Source organism: Onychostoma macrolepis, chromosome 16 (assembly GCF_012432095.1).
Source record: "Onychostoma macrolepis isolate SWU-2019 chromosome 16, ASM1243209v1, whole genome shotgun sequence".
In the NCBI taxonomy this organism is placed as follows: Eukaryota; Metazoa; Chordata; class Actinopteri; order Cypriniformes; family Cyprinidae; genus Onychostoma; species Onychostoma macrolepis.
In genome coordinates, this window is record NC_081170.1 from 8,213,647 (window position 1) to 8,238,310 (window position 24,664).

The following is a 24,664-nucleotide window of genomic DNA, read 5'->3' on the forward strand; positions in this document are numbered from 1 at the left end:
GTTAGAAAACATCTCTATTTTGAATAAATACTGTTCTTTTTAACTTTTGATTTATTAGTGAACCCCAAAAAAGTATCACAGGTTCCAATAAATAAAAATAAAGCAGCACAACTGTTTCCAACATTGAAAATAAATCCGCATATTAGAATGATTTCTGAAGGACAGTGCATTGAAGAATGGAGTAATGATGCTGATAATTCAGATTTGAATCGCCGGAAATAAATTATATTTTATTAAAAGTATATTCAAATAATAAAAAAAAAACATTCTATTAAATTGTAATAATATTTCACAATATTAGGCTACAGTTTATTTCTGTATTTTTGATCAAATAAATGCAGGTTTGATGAGCATTAGGCACATTCATAATGCTGCATAAATATAAAAAATGGTAATATTTAAAGTCCTTTCATGTCACCATTTCGCCAGACTACACTTCACATAATAGGACACTTGGGCTTATATAACTATGATAGTTTCATCAAATAGTGAACGGTGTATGTCATACATAAATATAAGTGAACTGAATAGCCTACTGATTGCCATTATTGCTTTTGTAGTCATCTGTTTTCTCAGCGATGTAATTTGATCTATAAAATGAGACAAACCACAGATCCAGATCGCTCTACAAATAAGCATGTCATTTTCTACCAATTTATGAATAAGAACGGAAAATAACCGCTCCACTTCACATTGTCCAATGAAATTTGAACGCCTTAGCCTATTCTAAAATATATAATATATGGATTTTTAATTAAATCGACACACTAGCTTTGATTATTGATGAAAAATGTTTAAAATATTGTTTGGTTTATTTTTTCCTTCCGTCGACCCATAGGCACTCACTGAAAGAACGATATACAGTGGCTTGAGATATACACTTTTGAATCATTTTGAAAAAGGGAAGGGGCTCGAGCCCCCAAAGCTCCCCTTTCTGCACGTTCCTGGATGTTACCGTAAGGCATGTGATATGACACGCAGTGCAGATTTTGGCTTTTTAAGTTTTACACCATTGCTCTTCTCTTCAGCCTGGCTGTGGCAGCTATCCCAGAAGGCCTCCCCATAGTAGTGACGGTGACTTTGGCACTGGGAGTGATGAGGATGGTGAAGAAACGGGCAATCGTTAAGAAACTGCCTATTGTGGAGACGCTGAGTATGTTCTACATTTCTACGTGACCCAGACTTTGCTTTGAACATCATGTGGTGACCCAGTTATATATTACATTGTACTGCATGGGTTTACATTAGTCTCTTGTGTTCTAATGAATTCAATTACACTGTGGTGGCCAAAAACTACGTTTATTCATCCAAGTTTAAGGGCATAGCACACAACCTCCCTGTATTGCTATCTGGCTAATTTGGCTAAAATGAGTTTTTAGTAAAATGCTAAATGACTTTCTTTCTAAAAGCTATTTAGAAGGTATTTATTATTTTTATTTTTCTGTGCTAATTACAGAATTTCTGCGGGTCTTAAATCAGAGCAGAATGTCTTAAATTTGTAGAGTGGTGGCATTAAATGTTGCATGCGCTGCAAAAAAAAAAGAATATCTTCCCCAATATTTTTTTGTTTTCCAATTAAAAAAAATCTAAACCTCTTTAAATTGAGAGAGATTTACTTGAAATGCAAATTAAACACGTGAAGTGTTGTTTTCTGAAAAATTAAACTAAATTAAGTAAGTTTATTTTTAAAACAAGAAACATGTCAAACTGTCGGTGGCGAATAAAAACTTGTTTTCCCTTTGATTGAAGTTAATTTTTCTGACCCCATTGGCAGATTATGATTTAATCATAAACTCACTTAATTGTGATCAGCAAGACTTGTTATCTTATGTGATTTTGCTTCTCAAGTAAATGTATCTTGATTTAAGTACCTTTAAACATTTGTGCTGGAAAACAAGACAAAAATTCATCACTTTATTGCAGTGTGATCAACAGTAAAAGTTATTTCTATGCTCTGGTGGTTGAGAGCATAGATATTCAAGCATTCAAGCCATTTGCAAAATAAAAAATGAAAAATAAATTAACAGGTAATTGAGTATTGTTACGTCAAATTGTTTTCTTATGTTTACTTGTTCTTAAAAAGGTCTTATAAAATCCTACATTTACATTCATAAAATGAAAAATACCCTATCAGAACAGAAAGAATGAATGTTCACAAAACACACTGATCAATTAAATACAGAAGGGCATGCCATAGATGATTTGTAATCTATTGTCAAAGTACCTCTTGTCTAATGTTCAGACAAAGACCTTGTGCAGTTTCTTCCTCTTGGACAGCTCACAGGAGAACAAAAAAGTCACTTTGGTTCTTTCTCCCCTCAGTAGCATTACATAATGAGTCATATGAGAATCAGTCAGCCAACAGAGTCAAGTGACCAGCCACAGTCGCACTGAACTTGCGCTAATTTAATGCAGAGTAGACGCATTAAATCAGGTCCAAATGTTCTTGTGGGTGGCAGTAATATTTAAACATTTTTAAGAAATGTTTATTGCTATGGTTAGAACCATTTTCAAATGTGATGGACTTAATGGCTCTTTACTAATTATGAAAAAACATTCTCCAAGCAAGAGGAATAAAACCCTTGTGGCTACAGTATATTGTTAACGTGGTCACGACTAGGATTGTTTTGTGCAGAGGAGTTTATCTACAAAACAATATTTGAATGTAGCTTTGTGTTTGACTAATTCCAGATGGTAATACAAGAATGCTTAGGGGCAAAGAGTGTAGAAAAGTTCTTGTATCCAGGACAATCAGTCACTATCAAGGACTGAAACTTTTAATTATATTTTATGTAACTAAAAGTTATGAAATCAGTAGTTTAAACTCCAAAAAAACTCCACAAAAATGTTGTTTGTGTTCATATGGGAAAATATCATTATGTAGGTGCTTTTAATACTGGGCCACATTTCCATTTTCTCTTGACATATATGAATGAATGATTTAATGGAAATCAGAATCTCTTTGTTGTGTGTATTAACCTTCCTCTCCTCCCTAGGCTGCTGTAATGTGATCTGCTCCGATAAGACAGGCACTCTCACTAAAAATGAGATGACAGTCACTCACCTGTTCACCTCTGATGGACAGCACGCTGAGGTAAGGGCCCTGAAACTTTCAGGAGGATAAAATACACTACACTCCCAGAAATACAGGTACAAAAGCTGTCACGGTGGCAGTACCTTTTCAAAAGGTACACTTTTGTACCTTTGTGTACCTTTTGAAAGGTTACCACCCTAGTAACAGCTTTTGTACCTTTTTTTTCCCTGAGTGTGTACATGACCAAAGTATCTGGACACCCAAACGCTTTTTGAGCACTGCATTTCTAAATTATTGGCATTAACACTAACAGGTAGTTAGTACTTCCTGCCAGCTCCTACTCTAGGATGATTTTTCTGTTGCACTTTGGAACCTGAATGCATCGATTTGCCCCCATTCAGATACATGAGCATAGGGTCAAACACTGATGGTGTCTGTTTAGCAAGGGTGCATTAAATTGATCAAAAGTGATAGTAAATATATCTGTTTTCCCAAACATCCCAAAGAACTGCTTTTAATGATAATAAGACAATAATAATAGTAATAAGAAGAACAAATAATAATAGGAATAAATGTTTCTCAAGCAGCAAATCAGCGTATTAGAATGGTTTCTCAAGGATCATTTGATGCTTAAGACTGGAGTAATGATGCTGAAAATTTTGCTTTGCCATCACAGGAATGAATTACATTTTAAAATACAGAAGATAGAAAACAACTATTTTAATTTTGTAATAATATTTCATAACATTACATATTTACTGTGTTTTTGATTAAATTAATGCAGCCTGGGTGAGCATAAGAGACTTCTTTCAAAAATATAAACAAATGTTAAACTAGACATCAGGACAAAAAGACACCTGCACCACATTAGAAATACGTCATCTTAAGTGTTAATAGCTATGATGTTTCATGAGTCCTGTGGATTTGAAGAGAAGCCTCTGGGTTTCTCTCTGAGGAACAGGAGAAATGTCTCAGAAGCCTGATGGTATCAGTGCGGAGACCTGAATTCATTGCCGTGCCATCGGCCTGCTCTAATAAATCTTCAAAGCAGTCAGCTGAGGAGTAGATTGAGTCTCTCACTTTTTAAACTTACTAGGTCGCTTCTCCCAGGTCTATTACATCATGCTTTTTTATTTCACATCCCTGTGGGCTGCAAACAGAGCTCTGTCAAAAGACTGCTAAAGTCATCTACCGTCAGTGTTTGAGCCTTGTTTATGTTAAAGTTTGTAATCTTTCCTAAAAATGCAATAACATCCTTGGTAAGAGCTTCCCTTTTGGCTGACATCACCAAGCCATCTTATTTTTCAACTCCTTACCTCCAAATACCTGCCGTATATAGACCACATTTCATGAGTCAATCAATTTCTTATAGAAAATAAAGTATCATCCTACATTTATATCCTGTTTCGCTCACAAACATCTCACCACTTAAGTTAAATGCCATTTCGTGTTGACTTTAAGGTGTTAAGAACTCCTTGACCTGGTTTGGCTTCTTTTACAGGTCACTGGCGTTGGGTACAACAATTCCGGCGAGGTTTTGATGGATGGAGAGGTGGTGCATGGCTTCTCCAACACCTCCATCAGCAAGATTGTGGAGGTGAGTCTGAGCAGAGATTATGATGAAATGCAGAGCTGTTCGGGTATCATTGTGTGACATTTCTTTTGGTGTCTGAAATCCCGTAGGCTGGCAGCGTGTGCAATGATGCAGTAATCAGGAGCAACACCCTGATGGGCCGTCCTACCGAAGGCGCCCTCATCGCCCTGGCTATGAAGGTACAGTATGTTGCTGCTCTGCATGGTATGCTGCTAATTGTTGTTCTTTTGTGATACTACATGCAAACACTGTATCATAACTAAATCCAAACAATGTGGTTGAACGTGCCTGGTGGCTCTGCCCACCTGTGCAAACAAGAGGCAGCAGCCTGTGGGAATGATGTCTGCGTGGTACTGTCTGTCACCTTATGTCACCTCATTTTGGCAAACAGAGTGTTTGCTCTCTGTTCGGATCTGCTTGCTCGTGCTAATTAAGATGAGCAGACATGCTTTCACACCCCATAGAACAGGTTACTGTGGCAACAGCATCTCCCCTGAGGGTCCCGGTTGCGTTAACGTCTGGTACTCTAATAACATTGTTTTCTCCACAGGGACATATACATGGGGATTAAACTGAGAGAAATGTCATGCAAATCTAAAGAGAAAAAGAACTAGATTTTTATGTTTTCTAAAGAAAATGTGGGTGGTTCTTGTCTGTGCAAAACTCACTGCCACAATACTGCTGTGTTTTACACAGAATTGCACAGGGCCAGCCCGAAAGCATTTCAGAATAGTCACTTGCTCTATTGGGCACCGCTTAAAGGGATAGTTCACCCAAAAATGAAAATACTGTCATCATTTACTCACCTTCATGTCATTCCAAACTTGTATGATGTTTTTCTGTGAAACACAAAAAAATATATTTTTAAGAATGTTGGTAACCAAACTGTTTTGGTTCCCATTGACTTCCATTGTATTTTTTGTCCATAGTTGGAAGAGAAACAGTTTGGTTACTAACATCTATCTTATTTTATGTTCCTAAAAAGAAAGTCTCTCATTTAGGTTTGGAATGACGCAAGGTTGAGTAAATTATGACAGCATTTTCATTTTTGTCAATCCTTGCTTCTGTTTTTCACTTGGAGTGCATCAGGGGCTTGTGGTTTGGCACGACAAAAGACTTTGCTTTTCTTGATCTGACATTTCCTTTCTTCATATGCTGATTTTGTATCTATCCACTCTGTTTTATCAGAGTTATTTCATTGAGCCAGAACTGATAGGTCTCTTTGAGATTAGAGTTTTCTTTGAAGGATTCAAGTGAGCCGAGTATGTGACCACATGTTTTCTGTTCTTTATAGATGGGTTTGGAGGGGCTGCAGCAGGAGTTTGTGCGTCTGGAAGAGATTCCCTTCTCCTCAGAGCAGAAGTGGATGGCGGTCCGTGTCGTCCATCGCACCCAGCAGGTAAGCTGGACCACATAGTAGAAAACTCATTGTAAATGTGAAGGCGTAGATGGTGCAAGTTACTGTAATTGGAGCTGAAAATTACTTGGCAGCATCACAATAGTGCACATTGAAATTCGCATTCACATCGCTGATCTTACTGATTCACATGCACCAAATGAACCCCTGTGAAATGAAAAATGTCTTGTCTTAAAATGGATAGAAAGCACCCAAATGCTTTCTCTCTTGACTGGCTATTTATTACTACTCTCAGGCTCACACTGAGCTCTCTCAAAGAGCTCTCTCGAAATCTTAAGATCCAATCTGAGTGTCTAGTGTCTTTCAGTTTATGGGTGTCAGGGTGCACAAGTGTTTTTCAGTCCACTGGGAAACAAAAGCACACACCAGGCTGCTGCATAGGAAGAGCCCATTGCTGGGTTCACTGATATGTTTTCTGTGTTATGTCTTGGAAATAATTTGTAATGGATAGTTAGACATAAATTCTAATCATGGTCTATAAACAATTGGTTCGGCTGTATGACCGTGCACAAAGACTTGTGTAATTATTTGAATGAGCTTCAGTCAATTATTGTGGTGACATTGATTTCAAATTGGCCTATCCCTTAAATGTCGGCCAAAAAAAGCTGGTCTTTTTACTTATCAATAATATAGGCCTTTTGTTTAGTATTTGGCAGTACTTGGTTAGAATAATCTGTAAAGTTTTGCTGAGAGTCAAAGGATTAACTAATTATCTTTCCTTACTTCTGATTTAAATGACAGGACAAACCTGCCATATTCTTTGTGAAGGGCGCCTATGAGCAGGTCATCCGCTTCTGTACTTCCTACAACAGTAAAGGCGTCACTCTGCCTATGACCCATCAGCAGAGAGAACTCTACCAGCAGCAGAAGAGCTACATGGGCACTGCAGGTCTCAGAGGTACAGCACTTTCATTTCTCTAATAAATGTCATACATGATGATGTTGAAACAAAAGTCTTGAAACATTGTCTCCGCTTATATATTACCTAAAAGCTAGGTATCCTAACCTAGTTAGGAGTTGCAGGAAGGCTGCATTACGTTGACAGAGGTGGAAATCACTCACTTTCCAGCAATGAAAATAATGTGTAGAGTGGTATGATGACAAGAAACCCAGTTTTCTGCATTGAGATTGCCCTGTTCTTTATATACAGGTGTGGTCAAAATTTTACATACACATTACAGTGTCTGCAAAATGTAAAAAAATTTTTTTACCAAAATAAGAGGGTTCATACAAAATGCATGTTGTTTTTTTGTTTAGTACTGACCTGAATAAGATATTTCACATAAAAGACATTTACATATAGTCCACGAGAGAAAATAATAGTTGAATTTATAAAAATGACCCTATTCAAAAGTTTACCCACAAATTCTTTGGTTTTCCAGCATCTTTTGTGTATTTGAACCCTTTCCAACAATGACTGTATGATTTTGAGATCCATATTTTCACACTGAGGACAACTGAGGGACATACATGCAACTATTACAAAAAGTTCAAACGCTCACTGATGCTCCAGAAGGAAACGGGATGCATTAAGTGCCTGTAGTTGAAAACTTTTTAAATTTGAACATCAGGGTAAATTGAACTTACTTTGTCTTCTGAGAAACATGTAAGTATCTTCTGTAGCTTCTGAAGGGCATTACTAAATGAAAAAAATAATAATATTTAGGCAAAATAGGAAAAATGTACTCATCTTCATTCTGTTCAGTTTACACCCCTGGCTCTAAATGCATAATTTGACCGTTTGAACCATTTGTAATAGTTGTGTATGAGTCCCTCGGTGTGAAAAGATGGATCTCAAAATAACACAGTCAAAATGCAAAGTCCTCACAAGATGCAAAAGATGCTGGAAAACCAAAGAATTTGTGGGACCTGAAGGATTTTTCTGAAGAACAGCAGGCAGTTTAACTGTTCAACACAAACAAGGATCTCATAAACAACTATCTAAAAAAAACAAAAAACAGCTGTGGATCATCCAGATAACAACACAGAATTAAGAATCAAGTGTGCGTAAACTTTTGAACCGCTCATATTTATAAATTCAGCTATTATTTTCTCTTGTGGACTATATCTAAACATCTTTTAAGTGAAATATACACTGAATAAAAAATAACTTGCATTTTGTATAATCCCTCTTATTTTGGTAAAATAATGAGCATTTTGCAGATATATGTGGAATTTGGGGCAGTGTGATTTATAGTTGAGCAAATTTTTTTTGTTGCTTCACATTATGAATACATTGAAACTCATTATTATATAGGAGCAGAAGCTATTATACGTTTGAACAATTGACGGACTACATATCTAAACCTTCAAAGGGGTAGTTATAGCAAATTCTCTTGTACTAAACGGATTAATGGCTTGTATCACCCTTACAGGTGCACGATTATCTAATTCAGCAGTTGTGGGTGGCACTATGGGTTGACATTGCTGCAGTTTCATGACACTTATGTGTTACCCCTGTCAGTCCTTAAGAATGTAGCATATACTTTGTTGAATTTACTTCTAGATTCTTTATGTAAATCTCTGAAGTCCTACTTTTTTGCTATGAATTTTCTGACTCTTACAGCTTATGCTACTTTTAAGAGCATTTCTGAAAAGTTCTATACATAACACTCAGCTCATTTGGTTTCCCAGACTGTGGCTTAATGTCAAACAGCTTTCTTGCCATGATCAAATCACGCATAACTTTGAAATGACACCCAAATGTTTTTCTGTCAGCTCTAATGGTGCCTCCTCAGTTGCCCCTGGCAAGTCTTTCCCAGCTTACAGCTGTCTGCATGTCATTTGGCTTGTTTGGATAAAGTTGTCTCTGAGGACGCAGAAGAAGTGCTTTCACATATTGACGTTCCTCTCTATTAGTTTCCTTTAATTAAAGGCATTTCATGGAGGACACAGTAATAATATTGAGATTTTGGCAGCAGCTGATGTTGTCCTGTCCTCTGGCAGTGCTGGCGTTTGCTTCTGGATCTGAGATGGGCGCTCTTACCTTCTTGGGGCTGGTGGGCATCATCGACCCTCCCAGAGCGGGAGTGAAAGAGGCAGTGGCGACGCTGATCGGCTCTGGAGTGGCAGTGAAGATGATCACAGGGGATTCACAAGAGACTGCAGAGTCAATTGGTATGACTTTTTAGACACTTAGACACTTTTACTAAAGCCTTATAATACATTACAAATGGCTTTTATGTGTAATAATGTAAACATGTTGTTGAATCACAGTTTTGAATCAATTAATGGAACAAATGATTCATGAAAATGAATCACTTCTAATACAAATTCTTTCCACTTAGTTTGAATAAGGGTTATTATTGTTTACATAAAAATATAGTTATCATATTACTATATCATAGCATATCATATAAAATAACTAGTTATCAAGGCAATATTTCTGGATGAACTAAAAACAAAAACTTAAATAAAAATTAAAAACTATATGGACATATTTTTTTATAACGACAGCAGCAAAATGACTAAATCTTTGAAAATAAAATGAAAATTGGAAATATTAAAATATTAATGCATACTATAATAGTATCTCAATGATATTAAAGTAACACTGGTTCGAATCATGTATAAAATTAAAAATATTCCTTTAAATTTGTACTTTTTAGTTTGGACATTAAACATTCTGAATCTACTTATATTTAAATAAATAATTAATTTGCTCAAACATATTTATTCTGTTACCTCTCTTGACCACAGCAGGTCGACTGGGCTTCTATAGCAAAGGTTCTCAATCTCTGTCTGGAGAAGAAGTCGACCAGATGGACATCCAGCATCTCTCTCAGCTAGTGCCCAGGGTATAAACACACTTTCATACACTCTAAGCTTCTTCTCTGCACTGCCATCCAAAAGACTCACAGTTGGGGTTTGGATAGTTTTCAAGTTCACAAGCGTTTTGTCGGCAAACAAGGTTTATAGTACCTTTACTTTTTGAGGTATTGTAAAAACAGAGTTTTAAATAGATTCATGCATTAATTGAATCTTGAGTCAGTTGTATCTGCTAATGTGTAGAGCTGTTATGAGTAGGAATTGGTGCCATGAAATGAATTTGTAACTTGTCTCTACAGATAGTGGTATTCTACAGAGCCAGCCCTAGACACAAGTTAAAGATTGTTAAGGTGAGTGCACCAAACAAATTGTTTGTGATCATACAACACATATAACAATATGTCATAGAGTGCTCTTTCTGGCTTCAGTCCTTACAGAACATCGGTGCTGTTGTCGCAATGACGGGAGACGGTGTCAATGATGCGGTGGCTCTGAAGGCAGCAGACATCGGTGTGGCAATGGGTCAGACTGGCACTGATGTCTGCAAAGAAGCAGCAGACATGATCCTGGTAGACGACGACTTTCAAACTATCTTGTAAGCATACACTTTCTTGGCTTTTTTGGCTTTATCAGACTTGTGAGGACTATTGATGTGCCGTCTGATGAGTCTACACGTCCTCAAGCCTTTGTTTCTCAATCTAGGTCTGCTATTGAAGAAGGGAAAGGGATATACAACAACATTAAGAACTTTGTGCGCTTTCAGCTGAGCACGTAAGTTGGCGTGCTCTCATTTTGATTCAGAAATGAAAAGGTTTTCTTTTTGCATTTATATGTGGTGTACGTGAAGCCAGATGGGTTGTGCTGTATTTAGTTGTTCTGAAGATTTAGTTTAGATGAGCTTAAAATGGATTTTTCTAGGGATCTAGTGTCCTCAATTTCTTCTTTTTTTTTTTTTATTGTTCTCGAGGGGTGAGAACCAGAAGGGCGTTAGTGACATTTTTTGTGAAATGGAGATATATATATCAAATGGCAAAGCTGAATTACATCAGCCATTACTCCAGTCTTTCAAGTTGTGTCATGTGATCCTTCAGAAATCATTCTAATATGCTGATTTGCAGCTCAATAATTACTTATCAATGTAGAAAACTTTTATGCTGCTTAATATTTTTGGGAATTTTGATGAATAAAAAAAGATACATTTTATTTTTTATTTTTTATATATATACTTAATGTGTATATATAACTAGTTATTCACATTCTTTCTGAAATTAATCGTGATTAATCCCACCTAACATTTAAAGTTTTTAAATATACTTTTATATTGCAATAATTTCACATTCAATCTTCAAATTAATGTGGAAACATTTAGAAATATACTGTCTTTATAATATGTTTAATGGTATCTTTTTTTATGACTCAAGGCCAGTATCACTGATACCAATACTACTGATGCTCTAGGAAATAGCTTTTTCCTCCTAATATTTAACTATTGACCATAGCCATTCAACATTACAGTATAATTGAGAGCCATCAATTTTTAACATTTATTAGACTTAAAATAGTAGCCATTTAAAGGGTATCACAATTGGAAACAATAAAATTATAATAAGCCAATTAGCAGATGACATGGCTTTATTTTTGTATGATTCTTCACAAATCCCTGTCCTCCGACCTTTTTCTGAGGCTTCAGGATTACAAATGTGAACTGCTGTCAATTAAAAATTGCTCTGTTGCCTCAATTGAGGGTATTGCTGTCAAAAATAGTTTAACATACCTTAGGATTAGGGGTGGGCGATATGGAAAAAATATCATATCATGATTTTTTTTTCTTTTTGAAATATCACGATTCACGATTTTATCACGATTCTTTGTCATGTTGGTTTTACTATTTTGCAAGTTATCTGAGCATTACAGCCAAACTAATTTCCCTATTATAAAGACAGCCTTTTAAGGTAACAAAAAAAAAAAGGCAGATATTTAGACCAAAGTGGGTGAAGATAAAAATCTTTCTTTATTTTATCTTTCTTATTAAAAAAATAAGAACAAAGATACACATTATAACTACACATAATATACAAATAAAACAAACAGTAATTTATTTTCAGGTACAACAGGTGTATTTAGCGTGAATGAACAAATATAATAATAAAACACTATATAGACTGATTCCTAAAGCAACTGTATTAAAGTTTTTCAGTCAAGAGTAGTGAGTGATTTTTCTCTTTGTGTTTTGTTGTTTTATTAACATAGTAGGAATAGTTCACCCAAAAATAACAATTCTGTCATCTGTCTGTCAATTCTGTCAAAGTGTTTGGTTTTTATACGATCATTTACTCAAAATTAGTTTTAAACCTGAGTGAATTTCTTTCTTTGCTATTTTGAAGAAAGTGGAAAACCAAACAGCTGCTGGTCCACAGTGACTTACATATGATTTTTTTCCTACTATCAAAGTCAATGTGGACCAGCAACTGTTTGGTTAACCACATTCTTCAAAATATCTTCTTTTGTGTTCAGCACAAGAAAGAACTTAATACAGGTTTGGGACAACATGTGAGTGAGTAAATAATGACAGAAATTAAATTTTAGGGTGAACTATCCCTTTAATGACAGTCGGCTGTCCCTTTAAGACCTGAACGCATCTAATATACAGGCACGCATCCGTTTCTCTCTCATCCGTTTACTTTAATTTTAGACATAACCAACTAAGTCTATATGTAAACCTTGTGTGTTTTGACCGTATTAGCGCAAAAGATAACTTAGTCCATTAATTAGGCGCTGTTAGACAGGCTTTTTAGCGCGCGTGCTTCTGGTGAATGCGCTCAGAAAAAGCGCACGTCAGACCAGCGCTTGAATGAAACAATTAACCGGCAAGGCTTGTATGCAAATAATGTACTTTTGCGATCGCAAATAAGTGCAGTGTCCTGTCAGAGTAACTCTACCGCTGTATGTCGTGTTGTACAGCGGCGCCAGAACTGTAATTGATATAATGTGCGCTGTAGCACGATACTACGATATTTCTTCAAAAGCAGATCGTGGAGACATTTTTATCGTCCACGATCAAAAATCGTCATATCGAACACCCCTACTTGGGATACAAATAACTAAAGATGAGCATAGGTGCTCAGCCAATTTTAAACCTACTATCGCAAAAACACAAAGAAGATGCAATTGCTGGTTACAAAGAGATTTTTCTTTAAAAGGCAGAGCACTGCTTATCAAGGCAGAAGATCTGTCTCGTTTGGTGTACGCAGCTCAATCTCTTTTTGTGGATAAGCCCACATGTAAAATAATTAATGATGTCTTAATAATTTTTATGGAAAAACAAAACCCATTATATAAGAAAATCAGTCATGTTAAACTCCTATAATAATGGTGGTTTGAATTTAATTGATTTCGATTCCCTTAACAATACATTTAAAATGAATTGGCTGAAGCAATACCTATCTAAGCCAACTTCTATTTGGAATGCTTTTCCTCAATTTATCTTTTCACAGTTTGGTGGTCTTCCTTTTCTTTTAATGTGTAATTATGATATATCGAAACTCCCAATCACACTTTCCAACTTTCATCGACAGGTTCTTCTAGCATGGGCTTTAATTTATAAACCAAATTTTTCGCCACAGAGGTGTTTTATTTGGAACAATAAGAACATTTTATTTAAGAACAAATCTCTGTATTATGATAATTGGTTTAGTAATGGTTTGGTTTTGATGCATCAGTTGTTTAACAATCAAGGTCTTTTGCTCAGGTATTCAGAATTCCTTTCGAAATACCTGTAACTCCAAAAGAATTCGCTGTAGTTATGGGAGCTATTCCTTCTGGTTTGTGTATGCTTCTTAAAAACTGTAGGTACACTTCAACAGTTACTGCATCTTTTCTTAATCCCTGTGACACTCCTGTTGGTCAGATTTGCTTTTCTGCATCAAGAAACAAGAACTATAAAATAAGATCATTATTTCTTGACAACTTAATTTCTGCTCCACATGTAACTTTTTTTTGGAATAATTTATTTGATAATTTTCTATACAAATGAGAAATATTATATTTGGGTATTTTGACTCAGACCCCACAAAAGAAAATGTTTTATTATAAATTTAATTCTTTTCTTAAGCAAATTGGAAATTCTCAAATTGTAAACCTGTCTTTTTAAGAGACATGGAGAATTATATTTAATTTGATTTCAGTATCTAATAATAAGAAGGCTATGAAGACTGTCAGAATTTGCTCTGCCCTTAAAGTTTTCGTGTAGGGAATCTAATGTCAAACAATGGCCCTTTATTTGCATTTATTTTTATTATTATTATTATTATTATTTATTATTTTTTTTGTGTGTATGTGTATTTTTTTACTGTTTTATTTTGTTGTTGTCTGTTCAAGTGTTATGTGGATATTTTGTACTGTTTTGTATGTTCTTGATTTCAGCAATAAAAAAAAAAAAAATAATAATAATAATAAAAAAAACATCTAAGTTATAACTACTGTTGAAATGATCTCTTCCTTTAGGAGTATTGCTGCCCTCACCCTCATCTCCCTGGCAACGCTTATGAACTTCCCCAACCCTCTGAATGCCATGCAAATCCTCTGGATCAACATCATTATGGATGGGCCGCCAGCCCAGAGGTAATAATCTGATTACCAACAGATTTATCACCGCAGTTGATCAGGACTGCAATTTTAGTATAACATTTGAACATTGCTTATGTCAGAATAAGAATGAACTTTATTTTTTATTCCTAGTTTGGGAGTGGAGCCTGTCGATCGAGACGTGATCAGGAAACCTCCACGGAACGTTCGAGACAGCATCATTACACGCAGTCTGATAGTGAAAATCCTAGTATCGTCCTTCATCATTGTTTGCGGCACATTGTTTGTGTTCTGGAGAGAGGTAGTCAATATTTGTCTGATGAGGCTTTCCTGAACATTTGTGTTCTGCTTTGTTTATCATTTGTGTTCCATATATATTCAAAACAGGCCATTAGGTAAATGACTAAACGATTTGTTTGCACTGTGCCTTGTTTTTGTTTTAGAGGCATCATGCAACTCTCTTTATATATCAACTGTGCTGGGTTTTTTTTGTTTGTCTACTTGAGAATTAATATGGAGCCTTGGTACACAAGTGCCATTACCTTGCCTAGCCTCTAATTGGTTAGAAACACTTAAAACGAGAGCTGTAAAATTAATAAGTGTTGTTTTTTCTGGATAAAGTAGCAGCGAAGCCATTGTGGAAAATGTTGTAGTTAATGAAGTACATTAAATTTGATGAAATAATTGCCTCCTGCAAGCTGCAGGAACAATGCCAAATGCTTTGCAAGGAACCGTAAAAGCATGTCCTAGATTTTTTTTTTTTTTTTTTCGCCACCACTTCCTTTCAGTCTAATAAATCATTTTTTTTTCTTTCAGCTGCGGGACAATGAGATCACCCCACGGGACACCACTATGACGTTTACCTGTTTTGTGTTCTTCGATATGTTCAACGCTCTCAGTTCCCGATCACAGGTATAAGCAACGCCAAAAATGAACAAAATGCATGTTTCCTGTTTATATTCTCAAGGGACATATTAAGAACATGGGGGGAGTGGGATCTTAAACACTGCCATTATGAGTCATGTTGTTTTATTATGGGTTATGAAAAGTTCATATTTTGGTTTTGGGAGTCACCAACAACAGGTTGACATCAAAAAAAAAAAAGGTCAAAAAACACTTTCATTGTCTTAATTAATTTTACCTTATTTGTTCAACAACTCCCAAACAATTCGCTCAACGATTCATTTTTCCAAACCCCTCCTTTGCGTGATGCTAATCTGCGGTGATTGGTCGATTTAATTTCCATTTCATCATGCCTGTAATGCCTGATAAAGAGCAGTGCTGCTTTGTGTACAGCCGTTACCGGGGAAACAGCTATTTTACCGCTCCAAAAGCAGCACCTAGTGGCAAAGAATGAATTTGCATTTTCATTCAGACCAATGCGAATATCGACTGATGGTTTTATGCAGCAAACACGCAGAGCCCTAAATGTGAACTGGTATATATCCCACGTGGGAAGCTCCGCCACACATAGAGTGCAAGTCTGTGGGAGACACTGTTGCTGTAGCAGTCTTCAGTAAAATGATGGGGACACAACACAAGGTTGGGTCTATACTGCTGTGGTATTGCTGTAAAAATGAACTTTAACCATTGATTCTTCACAGCCTCGTCCTTTCGCAGTAAAAAAATACGGTTTTAGTCTCCCAGTGCAGAGCACAGCAACGTCTCGACATGATGCTATCCACAGGAATCAGCTACAGTGTTTGAGGGAGAGGGAGAGGGAGAGGGAGAGGGAGAGGGGGGTTCAAGTTTTCCTGGGTGTGTGCGTGCAACAAGTGGGCAGGCAATATGCTAATGTTTCATGTTGATGAAGTTTTAAGTGATTCAAGTCAAGTTGAGCTTTATTGTCATTCCGCTACATGCGGGGGCATACAGTGGAACGAAATGTCGTGCCTCACAGGACCACGGTGCTACATAAATACAGGCATACAGCAATGAAGTAAAACAATATAAACCTATACACAACTATCCTACTGATAGATTTTGACTATAAATATACTATATATAACTTTTTTTTTTTTTTACCTATACATAAACTAAAAAATACAAACTATATGAGTGCTTCAGATAAATACTGTACATGTGCGAAGAGAAACATAGTGAATCAGCAGCTGGCTGGGGAACAGTGCAGGATGATTTGTAGTGCATGAGCATGTAAACACATATATTACTGAGTCTTTTTTGTGGGATTTGTATACACACAGCAGTGTGTGTGGAAAGTGACTAGTGCGCAGAGGAGGAGAGTGTGCTACTACAGGTGGTTTGTACAGGCCCACTCACCTGCGTGTAGCACACTTCGATTGCACAAAAAAAAAGAAAAGAAGTTGACTCTTTCTATTGAGAGACAACTTTATACACGGTACACTTTGCAGATTTAAAACTTGTGAACTTGAGCTGCGTTATACACTGCATGAAAGATCATTTAAAAAAATCCATAATAGGGGCACTTTAAAAGTTCAAAATGTCAAAGTGCATTTTGCAGTCTTTGATTAGTGTTTAAGCTTGGATTTTATGTCAGTGATTCATCTGAGGCCTCACTGTTTTTGTCATCCTGCAGACACGGATGGTGCACGAGATGGGCTTATGCAGTAACAGGATGTTCTGCTATGCTGTTCTGGGCTCCATCATGGGCCAACTTCTGGTCATCTACTTCCCTCCGCTACAGAAGGTCTTTCAAACTGAGAGTCTCAGTATTTTAGGTATGCAACCAAAAAAATAGAGGAAACCACAGTACACAACACTTTTCACATCATGTACAGCAGAGCGCAAAAATGTTATGTAAAATGCAGAAGAAATAGATTCTGTTTTTATTTCTAGATCTCAAAAAAACAAATGTAAGAAAATATGTGACATTGACACTGAATCACAAGATCTGTTCTTTGGAACATTCTCAAATCATGTTATTTTAGCATTATTAATATACTATTATAGTATTTATTGATCTTTTGTAATTTTTAGTTATTTTAATTTTAGAAATCCTGTTATGTGCTTTTGTCATTTTATTATTATGATTTCTTTTTATATATACTGTATTTAAATTTTATTTCAGTTTTAGTAATTGTAGCACTTGCACTTGTTAGCACTTGTAGCAGCTGATTTTATTTCAGTTAGTTGCCAAGGCACATTTTTCAAGTTTTTACACACAATGATTTAATGATTAAATACATTTAGTTCTAGGTAACAATAACAATCTCAAGTCTTAAAGAACATTTATCAGGCTTTACTCAGTGCTGCTGTCATTAAAGCTAAAACTTTAAATATGATTTCTGAAATTGATGTCCACCTTCAAACTTTTCACTTAATTTATTGAGCTGATAAAATTATTGTAAAATGTAAAATTATCTATTTTTTTATTGACGACATGTCAATAAAAATGGATTTACTGTGTTTTGGATGTGCATGCATCACGTGATTTGCTCACTGATTTATGCACCATCCTCTCCGTGCAGATCTGCTGTTCCTGGTGGGCCTCACGTCCTCGGTGTGCGTGGTATCGGAGGTCATAAAGAAATTAGAGAGACTCAGAGGTGGAGAAAAGATGGCAGACACTGATGATTTCCATGACGTATGACACACATTGTGTCCCGTTCAGGAGATGGAGGGTGGGGCTGGGGCACGTAGTTTGGAATGTTGCTCGGGGCGGTCTCATACCGTACCAAACTATCCGAAGTGATCAGTCGGGTCTGACCCGTATGTACAGTTCCTTTTTAAGGTCAAGACCAGGAGCTGATTGTGGAGCAATGACCTGGTCCTGACTGAAATGTCATCTCTGACACGTGCCCTTTCCCGGGGAGATGCTTTGGTGTGCTGCTTTATGACTGTACTACTTCCCATAGCATCTGGGCGAACTTTATTTATGAGATGCTGTATCTGTCCATACAGTGGCTGTACTGAATTTGATTTAAGGGATGTATTATGATTTTTTTAACATGATTATTATTAAAAGGATTTTGTGTCTTTTAAATCTCCTTTTGTTTAAACATTTCTGGTTAGAGGTTTGTGGAACAATGTGGATAATGCCTTTCTGCATTCCAGATTCCAAATTATGCTTGAATAATCTTTTATTTTGCATTAAATCATGAGTGGAAGGTCCAGTGTTTTGTGGAACGGACCACTTAAAATCTCATGTTTTGGGTCACAATGACACTCAAGGTGTGAATTAAGACATTTGTGATGTGCTAAATCGTCACATAATGCACTTACAGCATCATGGATGCCATTTTCATTTTATAACACCCTGAAACAGGCACTGTTAAGATTCTGATTTATAGCAAAGGCTTTCTCATAATCTGCTCTTTATAATGACTTTCTATTTAAGATACAGGATCTCACAATATGAAGGTGTTACGAGATTACGGGATCCCACTTCATGATGGTACATGCACTATTAGTTCTTATATTAGACTGTTGATTTATACAACTGGCTTGTACAATTACTTACAGTTCCTCTGTATTTACATAGTATCAATACTATATTGTTACTTTCCTTATGTTAATACACTGGTATTAGGGCCATCTGAAATAAGATGCTTTTGCCTTTTCACTTTACTTTGGCTTTTCCTATAGTGTTATTTATTTTCTCACCTGCTTGGTGCTCAGTTAGGTGAACGCTTAGTCCTTTAAAGGTTTAATGATGTAGTTGTCGGTTAAATGGATGCTCATGTTGGGTGTACAGAAATGTTTGACTAATCAGTCCTGACACTAACACCCCCCCCCCACCCATGCCGAAAAAACCTCAGTGCAGCCCACCGGCATTTTATTATTCCCATCTGCCAACACTGTATCTTGTTAATAAGGTACAGCTAATGATGATACACTATATATCAGTTTTTGCAGTATGCGATCATGTTTGTCCTTTGTATTGTGGATAGTGGTTCTTTATGATCACGTTGTCCATATTTATTAATTGGTGAGATTCCTTTTCTGCCCATTCTGTTTTCTGGCATTGCTGTTGCTTTGAAAACGAACATTGTAATACACTGATATTAAAAAGTATAAAAATGTTAAAATGAAGGGTGATAGGTAAAAAGCTTATTTTTTTATTTTTTGATGTTTTTTTTTTCTTCTATTTTTAAGATTGTATTTATTTTATTGTGGTTTGCACAGCTGAAACCAGTAACCTGTTGTGGTCATTTCAGAACACAATTGTACAATAAAATTTTTACAAATTAAAAAAAAAAAGTCTATCTGATGTTGATTAATCTGATTATTTAACTATGCATTTTGGAAAACAATGTAATACATGCACTATTAATTTCTATTTCATTAAAATGTTTATAATACCTTAATGCCTAATTGTTCACAAAAATCAAACGGTTTGGAATTTAATATCACACTTTTAAGTACAGTGTATACTTCTGGGTAATGTTGGCTATTGTAGTTACAAGTTGTGCAGTGATATAGAAGTCTGTTATTTACACACAATATAAAGATCAAAATAGAAAAATATTTTAATACTTAAATTAAAAAGCTCATATGTTATTTAAAATACTTTGCGGAATATGGTGAATTTGCATTGACGCAACCATAGTCTAATTGATCAAAATCCCAAAGTCCAACACCTTAACACAAATATAATGATTTTTTACCTATAATGATTAAAAATGTTTTTTTTTTTTTTTGTCAGGCAGTGATTATCAATAAATAATACAGGATGGCAAAAACAGGACTGTACATGATGTGACTGATATACAGTAGACAAGCTGTCATTTTAACTTTTTTTTTTCTGGTTCTCTGGAAGCATGTCTTGCCTCATTTTCTTTATAAGCACAATAGTGCAAATGTTTCTTTTTGTTGTTGTTGTTTTAAAGTCCTTTAAAGGCTACTCGAAGCATCTCCTGGCATATTTTTTAGAGGGATGATCAGGATTGCGAGCTTTAGCCTTGTGTCTGGTACGGATGGTGTAGGAAACATCAGGAATTTCATTCTTGTGATCCTTGGCTTTACTCTTCCTACTTTTCCCATTGAGATCATCATCTTCACAGTTATCAATATCCTCACACATCAGATGTTCAAAGCAACTGCTCAGTTCATCTATAGGCTGATTCTGGCCGTTGCAGTCTCTCTGTGTTTTCCCAGCAGCTTTGTGCATGAGCCCGGTTCTCATTTTCTTGACGAAGTCTTCACCCACCAAGCTCACAACTGCATCCTTCAGCTGTATGAAGAGCTGCTCGGCGTTTGAGCCCCTCACCAGCAAAGAGTGGAGAGTGCTGCCTCTTCTGAGCTCTTCGACAACATGGTGCACCAGTTTTCCACGGTACAAACTAAACACAACACCAGAATAACACGTTTAGTATTCATGTGCAACAACACCAGTGGACACTTTTAAACTGTATATGCTGTTTAATATGCTGATTTGGTAACTTTTCATGTTATCTATGTATATACATATATATATATATATATATACACACATTACATTATTTATTTTTTCAAGCATTTTAAATTACATTTGGGAAGTTACAACCAGGAAGCAGGATTGTTAACAATGCAAATCAAAATTATAATTATTATCAAATAATCAGCGAAAGCTTTCAAGATGGTTTAGGAGTAATAAATGGATGTTGTACCGTGCAACCTCTGGTTCAGATACAGGAAAACACAGTAAACGATTGAGACAGAGACTCCACTTCAGGCAGGACTGCCATTGGCTGTATAGATGAGCCGTTCCATGCTCCAGAGAGATCTTTTTTCGACCAGTTTGTAGTTTCTTAAGTTTCAACAGGATGTCTAAATACCAAAAAATAACATGTATTCACAGTTTTTTATGTTACAGTACATACTGGCTTAACACAAATTTCAAGAACCTCAGCAACGTTTTTGCCATTTTCCCCATGCCATTTAGGTAATCATTTGCACACAATTATGTGACAATGGTGGCATACACTGTATGTGCCTGAGTGCCTTATTAATTTATTGCATGCTATAAGGAAGTCTTCTGCTAAGATAATGATGTTTGATCATTTCAATACCTCTTTGTGTTTGAGGTGTACTGCTGCATTGTCCATAGACCATTCCCAGCAGCAGCCCCCAAAGATGCACTTTGGACGGTGGAGGCTGTGCATTTACTAGCCAATAACGTGTCACGGAAATTTGCAGTTGTAGAGCAGGTTGGATCTCTCTTAACATCTCCAACGACACACCCAAAGTGTCCAGCAGCACATGAAGTCGCACGTTGTGTGGTTCCTAGAAACATTAGAATGACAAATACCGTAAAACAAACAATTTGATTTCACTTCAAAAGAGAGCTAAGACATCTTCATTACCTTCCATAATGTTTCCAGTTGAAGTCCTTCCATCACCCTGGTCTTTACGGCTTCAACTTTCTGACTGCTTAATTTTAATTGTTGTCTGCCATATTCCTCTACATAATGCTTGCTTGTGCCAGTGAATGTTTTAATGGCTAACTCTAGTTTATCTGCAGTCTGTTGTTCTCCCAACAACAGTAACCCGTAAATCACTTGGCGTATGGGACGAGAGGTTTCACTGCAACAGGGGAGTTTAAAGTCTTCAACCTGGACTATCAAGGAAACCCTGTGATGTACCAGTGCGTCAATAATGGAGGAGCTCATCTTTCCCTCAAGTAGGAGTTTCAAGGTCCATTTAGGCAGAACTTGCAATGGACCTGTGGAAGCTGTCTGTGGAATCGTCTTTGAGTGGAAGAATGGGGCAAGATAGCCAGAGATGAGCTTGTACTCTTGGATTCCCTTGGAAAGTGCTTCTTGGACAAGGGGTTTTTCTGTGTTGCGTGTTAGTTTCAGCAAAGCACTTACAGCTGCATCTGGCCCTGGGAACTGGGATAACCAGTTAAGCAAACCATCAATCCGGGCATGCTCCGTGTCAGACGTTGAGTATTTCTCCCAATCCAGGCTTTTGATATCTTGCAGCTTCACATAATCATTACCTAAGATGGTAGCAAAGACCGGGAGAAGCTCAGGGTTCATTCTGAAGGTTTCACAGAATTTTCCCACTGTAAAGTGTTGGGCTTGGATGAATTTTTTGTTTGTGTGTGTGTTCACTTTTACGTTTTTCCACTGGAAATGTGTGATTGGCAGGAATCCCGCCCTGAGGTTGAATACATAGAAGTCACTGTCGTTGGACAAAACTGGACAATCCCATTCTTTCGCCAAAGCAGCGATTTCCCAATCAGCCTCTTCAAGACACTGAATCAGCGGTACCTTGAGCTTATGAAGAAGCTGTCTGAAGACATTTTTGATGAGAATAGGAAGGACATTGGCTCTTCTCCCTGCTGACAGGGTAAAGGCCGCATTTATTTTCTCCTGTTTTCGTTTCCTAAGAGTGTCCCATTTTTTGTCAGTGTGGTCATCGCCGCCATCAAGTACAACGTAAGGGTGAATGTCACAGTCTGTGAGGTTCTCAAAGAACAGTATGATCACCTCCTCAAAGGCATCATAGTCTCCTCCATGCATCTGATCCAAGTTGTAGTCAAAGTATAGGGTGTAGTATAAGTTACATCCATCGATTATTAGTCGATTGTCTCTAAAAGCCCAGCTTCTTAAATCATTTCTGTTGCTACTCTCAATGAAGGTCTTCAGTCCTTGGACTCCCATGTTGACAATGTTATGTCACTAACTCGCAGCAATATTTTGCTTTCTACTTGCTGAAAAAACATAATAATTTTCTAATTATTGAGATGATGTCATTATTTATCAAATTTTTTAATGTAAATTATATAATGTATAAAAATATTGGTAACACTTTCTATGAAGCCAATATTTATAATACATTATAAGGGTATTCTTAAGGCATTATAATGAATGCACAATGCATTATAAAAATCCTTATGTTATATCGTCTTATAAATAATCATAACAATTAGAATACATCATAATGCATACGCATTTGTGGTTATAAATTTGAAGATTATGATTATTTATAACACAATGAACACCATATTAAATCTACTTTTACATTGATAATGGACTATATATTTTGACATTATTTAAGATCTGCATAGTATCTTACTGCAGTACATCTTGTAAGTGTGTGGAGTGTTATTTGAGTGTTCCCTGTGGGGCTAATATTAATTTTGATGTGAGCTGGTTAATAATTTCAACTGAAAAAAAAATGCAATGTTTATATGTTAGGTTACATTTTATTTTGATGGTCCCCTTAGTCTATTGACTATAAGCAACTTTGCAACAACATGTCAACTAACTCTCATTAGAGTATTAGTAGGCTTAGGTTAAGGTTAGGGTCGGTAGAATGTTGACGAACTTGCAAAGTTACTTATAGTCAGTTTGTCTGTTGGGGAACCATCAAAATAAAGTTTTAGCATATATTTAGCAGATATACTACTAATACTCCAACGACTGCTCGTTAACACGTAGTTGCAGAGTTACTTATCAACAGCTGTCTGAAGGGTACCTTCACAATAATCAAACTGATATAAAAATAGTTCAAAGCAAATGTGTCATATTACACATTCATCTGATCTGATATCTGATCTTATGGCTGTTTGAGAGAGAAAGATTATTACTATTATTATTACTATACTTATAAGTGGTCACTGATGGCTTTAAGTAAAGAAGCATAAGAAAGGTGGCAAGATATGAGACTTATAATACATTATAACTATGAGAAATATAATCCATTGTAATTTAAGTGGATGCAACATGTTCACTGTGTGTTATAAATATTAATCATGCTCTTAAAAGCTATAACCACTAATAGGTAAATATTATAATACATTAAAACTGTTCTAATGAATATTCATAAGATTATATAACATATTAAAAAAAAAATTATATATATATAATGCATTATGCATTCATTATAATGTCTTGAAAATACCCTTATAATGTATTATAAATATGGGCTTCATAGAAAGTGTTACCAAAATATTTTGTAATATCAACGTATTATTTGAAATGTTATAAAATCATTATATGCATTATATAAAAACATGTTATTTCGTGATATTACAGTAACATCTCGATAAAGTCACTGTCACGATAATGATATGCAGCACTATATTCAAACAACAGCATAAACAAATTCATAATTCCTCCGCTACCAAATGTCAAATATCGTTCTTGATTTGGACTACGTACCGTACGTAAGAAGTAGCCTAATATGGTTAAGGAGAAACAATATTAAAGTACTTCAAAAAGATCTTACCGAATTTTTAGATGTGTGTGAGGTGTCTGCGAGCTGCATGTATCCGAATACTTTGTAGATCTTATTATAATAAAACAGACTGGAAAGCGAAACTAACTGTCATGTGACGTTAGGCTTTTCCACGGAA

General features: G+C 36.0%; 2 protein-coding genes across 3 annotated transcripts in view; one reads left to right on the plus strand and one right to left on the minus strand.

The window, feature by feature from the left end:
- The window catches only part of atp2c1 (ATPase secretory pathway Ca2+ transporting 1), a 37,842-nt gene extending 18,311 nt beyond the window's left edge, over positions 1-19,531 (plus strand). Inside the window, exons 12-27 of one of the 2 annotated variants that reach the window (XM_058745857.1) lie at positions 1,029-1,153; positions 2,997-3,094; positions 4,536-4,631; positions 4,718-4,807; positions 5,923-6,027; positions 6,787-6,943; positions 8,992-9,162; positions 9,745-9,842; positions 10,113-10,163; positions 10,242-10,408; positions 10,516-10,584; positions 14,317-14,433; positions 14,551-14,698; positions 15,214-15,309; positions 16,955-17,096; positions 17,847-19,530. In XM_058745857.1, the coding sequence (XP_058601840.1) occupies positions 1,029-1,153; positions 2,997-3,094; positions 4,536-4,631; positions 4,718-4,807; positions 5,923-6,027; positions 6,787-6,943; positions 8,992-9,162; positions 9,745-9,842; positions 10,113-10,163; positions 10,242-10,408; positions 10,516-10,584; positions 14,317-14,433; positions 14,551-14,698; positions 15,214-15,309; positions 16,955-17,096; positions 17,847-17,968 (1,852 nt within the window). In that variant the 3' untranslated portion in view covers positions 17,969-19,530. Of the gene's footprint in view, positions 1-1,028; positions 1,154-2,996; positions 3,095-4,535; positions 4,632-4,717; positions 4,808-5,922; positions 6,028-6,786; positions 6,944-8,991; positions 9,163-9,744; positions 9,843-10,112; positions 10,164-10,241; positions 10,409-10,515; positions 10,585-14,316; positions 14,434-14,550; positions 14,699-15,213; positions 15,310-16,954; positions 17,097-17,846 lie in introns of both variants that reach the window. The other variant, XM_058745858.1, reaches the window with a different exon arrangement.
- On the minus strand, positions 18,577-24,652 carry aste1a (asteroid homolog 1a). The gene is made up of 5 exons (XM_058745861.1): positions 24,538-24,652; positions 21,663-23,017; positions 21,369-21,582; positions 20,967-21,126; positions 18,577-20,660 (listed from the first exon to the last, which is right to left on the minus strand). Exons 2-5 carry the CDS (start codon positions 22,965-22,967, stop codon positions 20,219-20,221), a joined length of 2,121 nt encoding a protein of 706 aa, XP_058601844.1. The 5' UTR covers positions 22,968-23,017; positions 24,538-24,652; the 3' UTR covers positions 18,577-20,218.
- Positions 24,653-24,664: the final 12 nt, after the last annotated feature.

Excerpts from the sequence above, each read along its gene's own strand:
- aste1a (XM_058745861.1), bottom strand. The coding sequence starts at position 22,967 with ATGGGAGTCCAAGGACTGAAGACCTTCATTGAGAGTAGCAACAGAAAT. Across the intron at positions 21,583-21,662 it reads AACTGGAAACATTATGGAAG|GAACCACACAACGTGCGACT; the intron begins GTAATGAAGATG and ends TAATGTTTCTAG. Across the intron at positions 20,661-20,966 it reads TCTGAACCAGAGGTTGCACG|TTTGTACCGTGGAAAACTGG; the intron begins GTACAACATCCA and ends TGTTGTGTTTAG.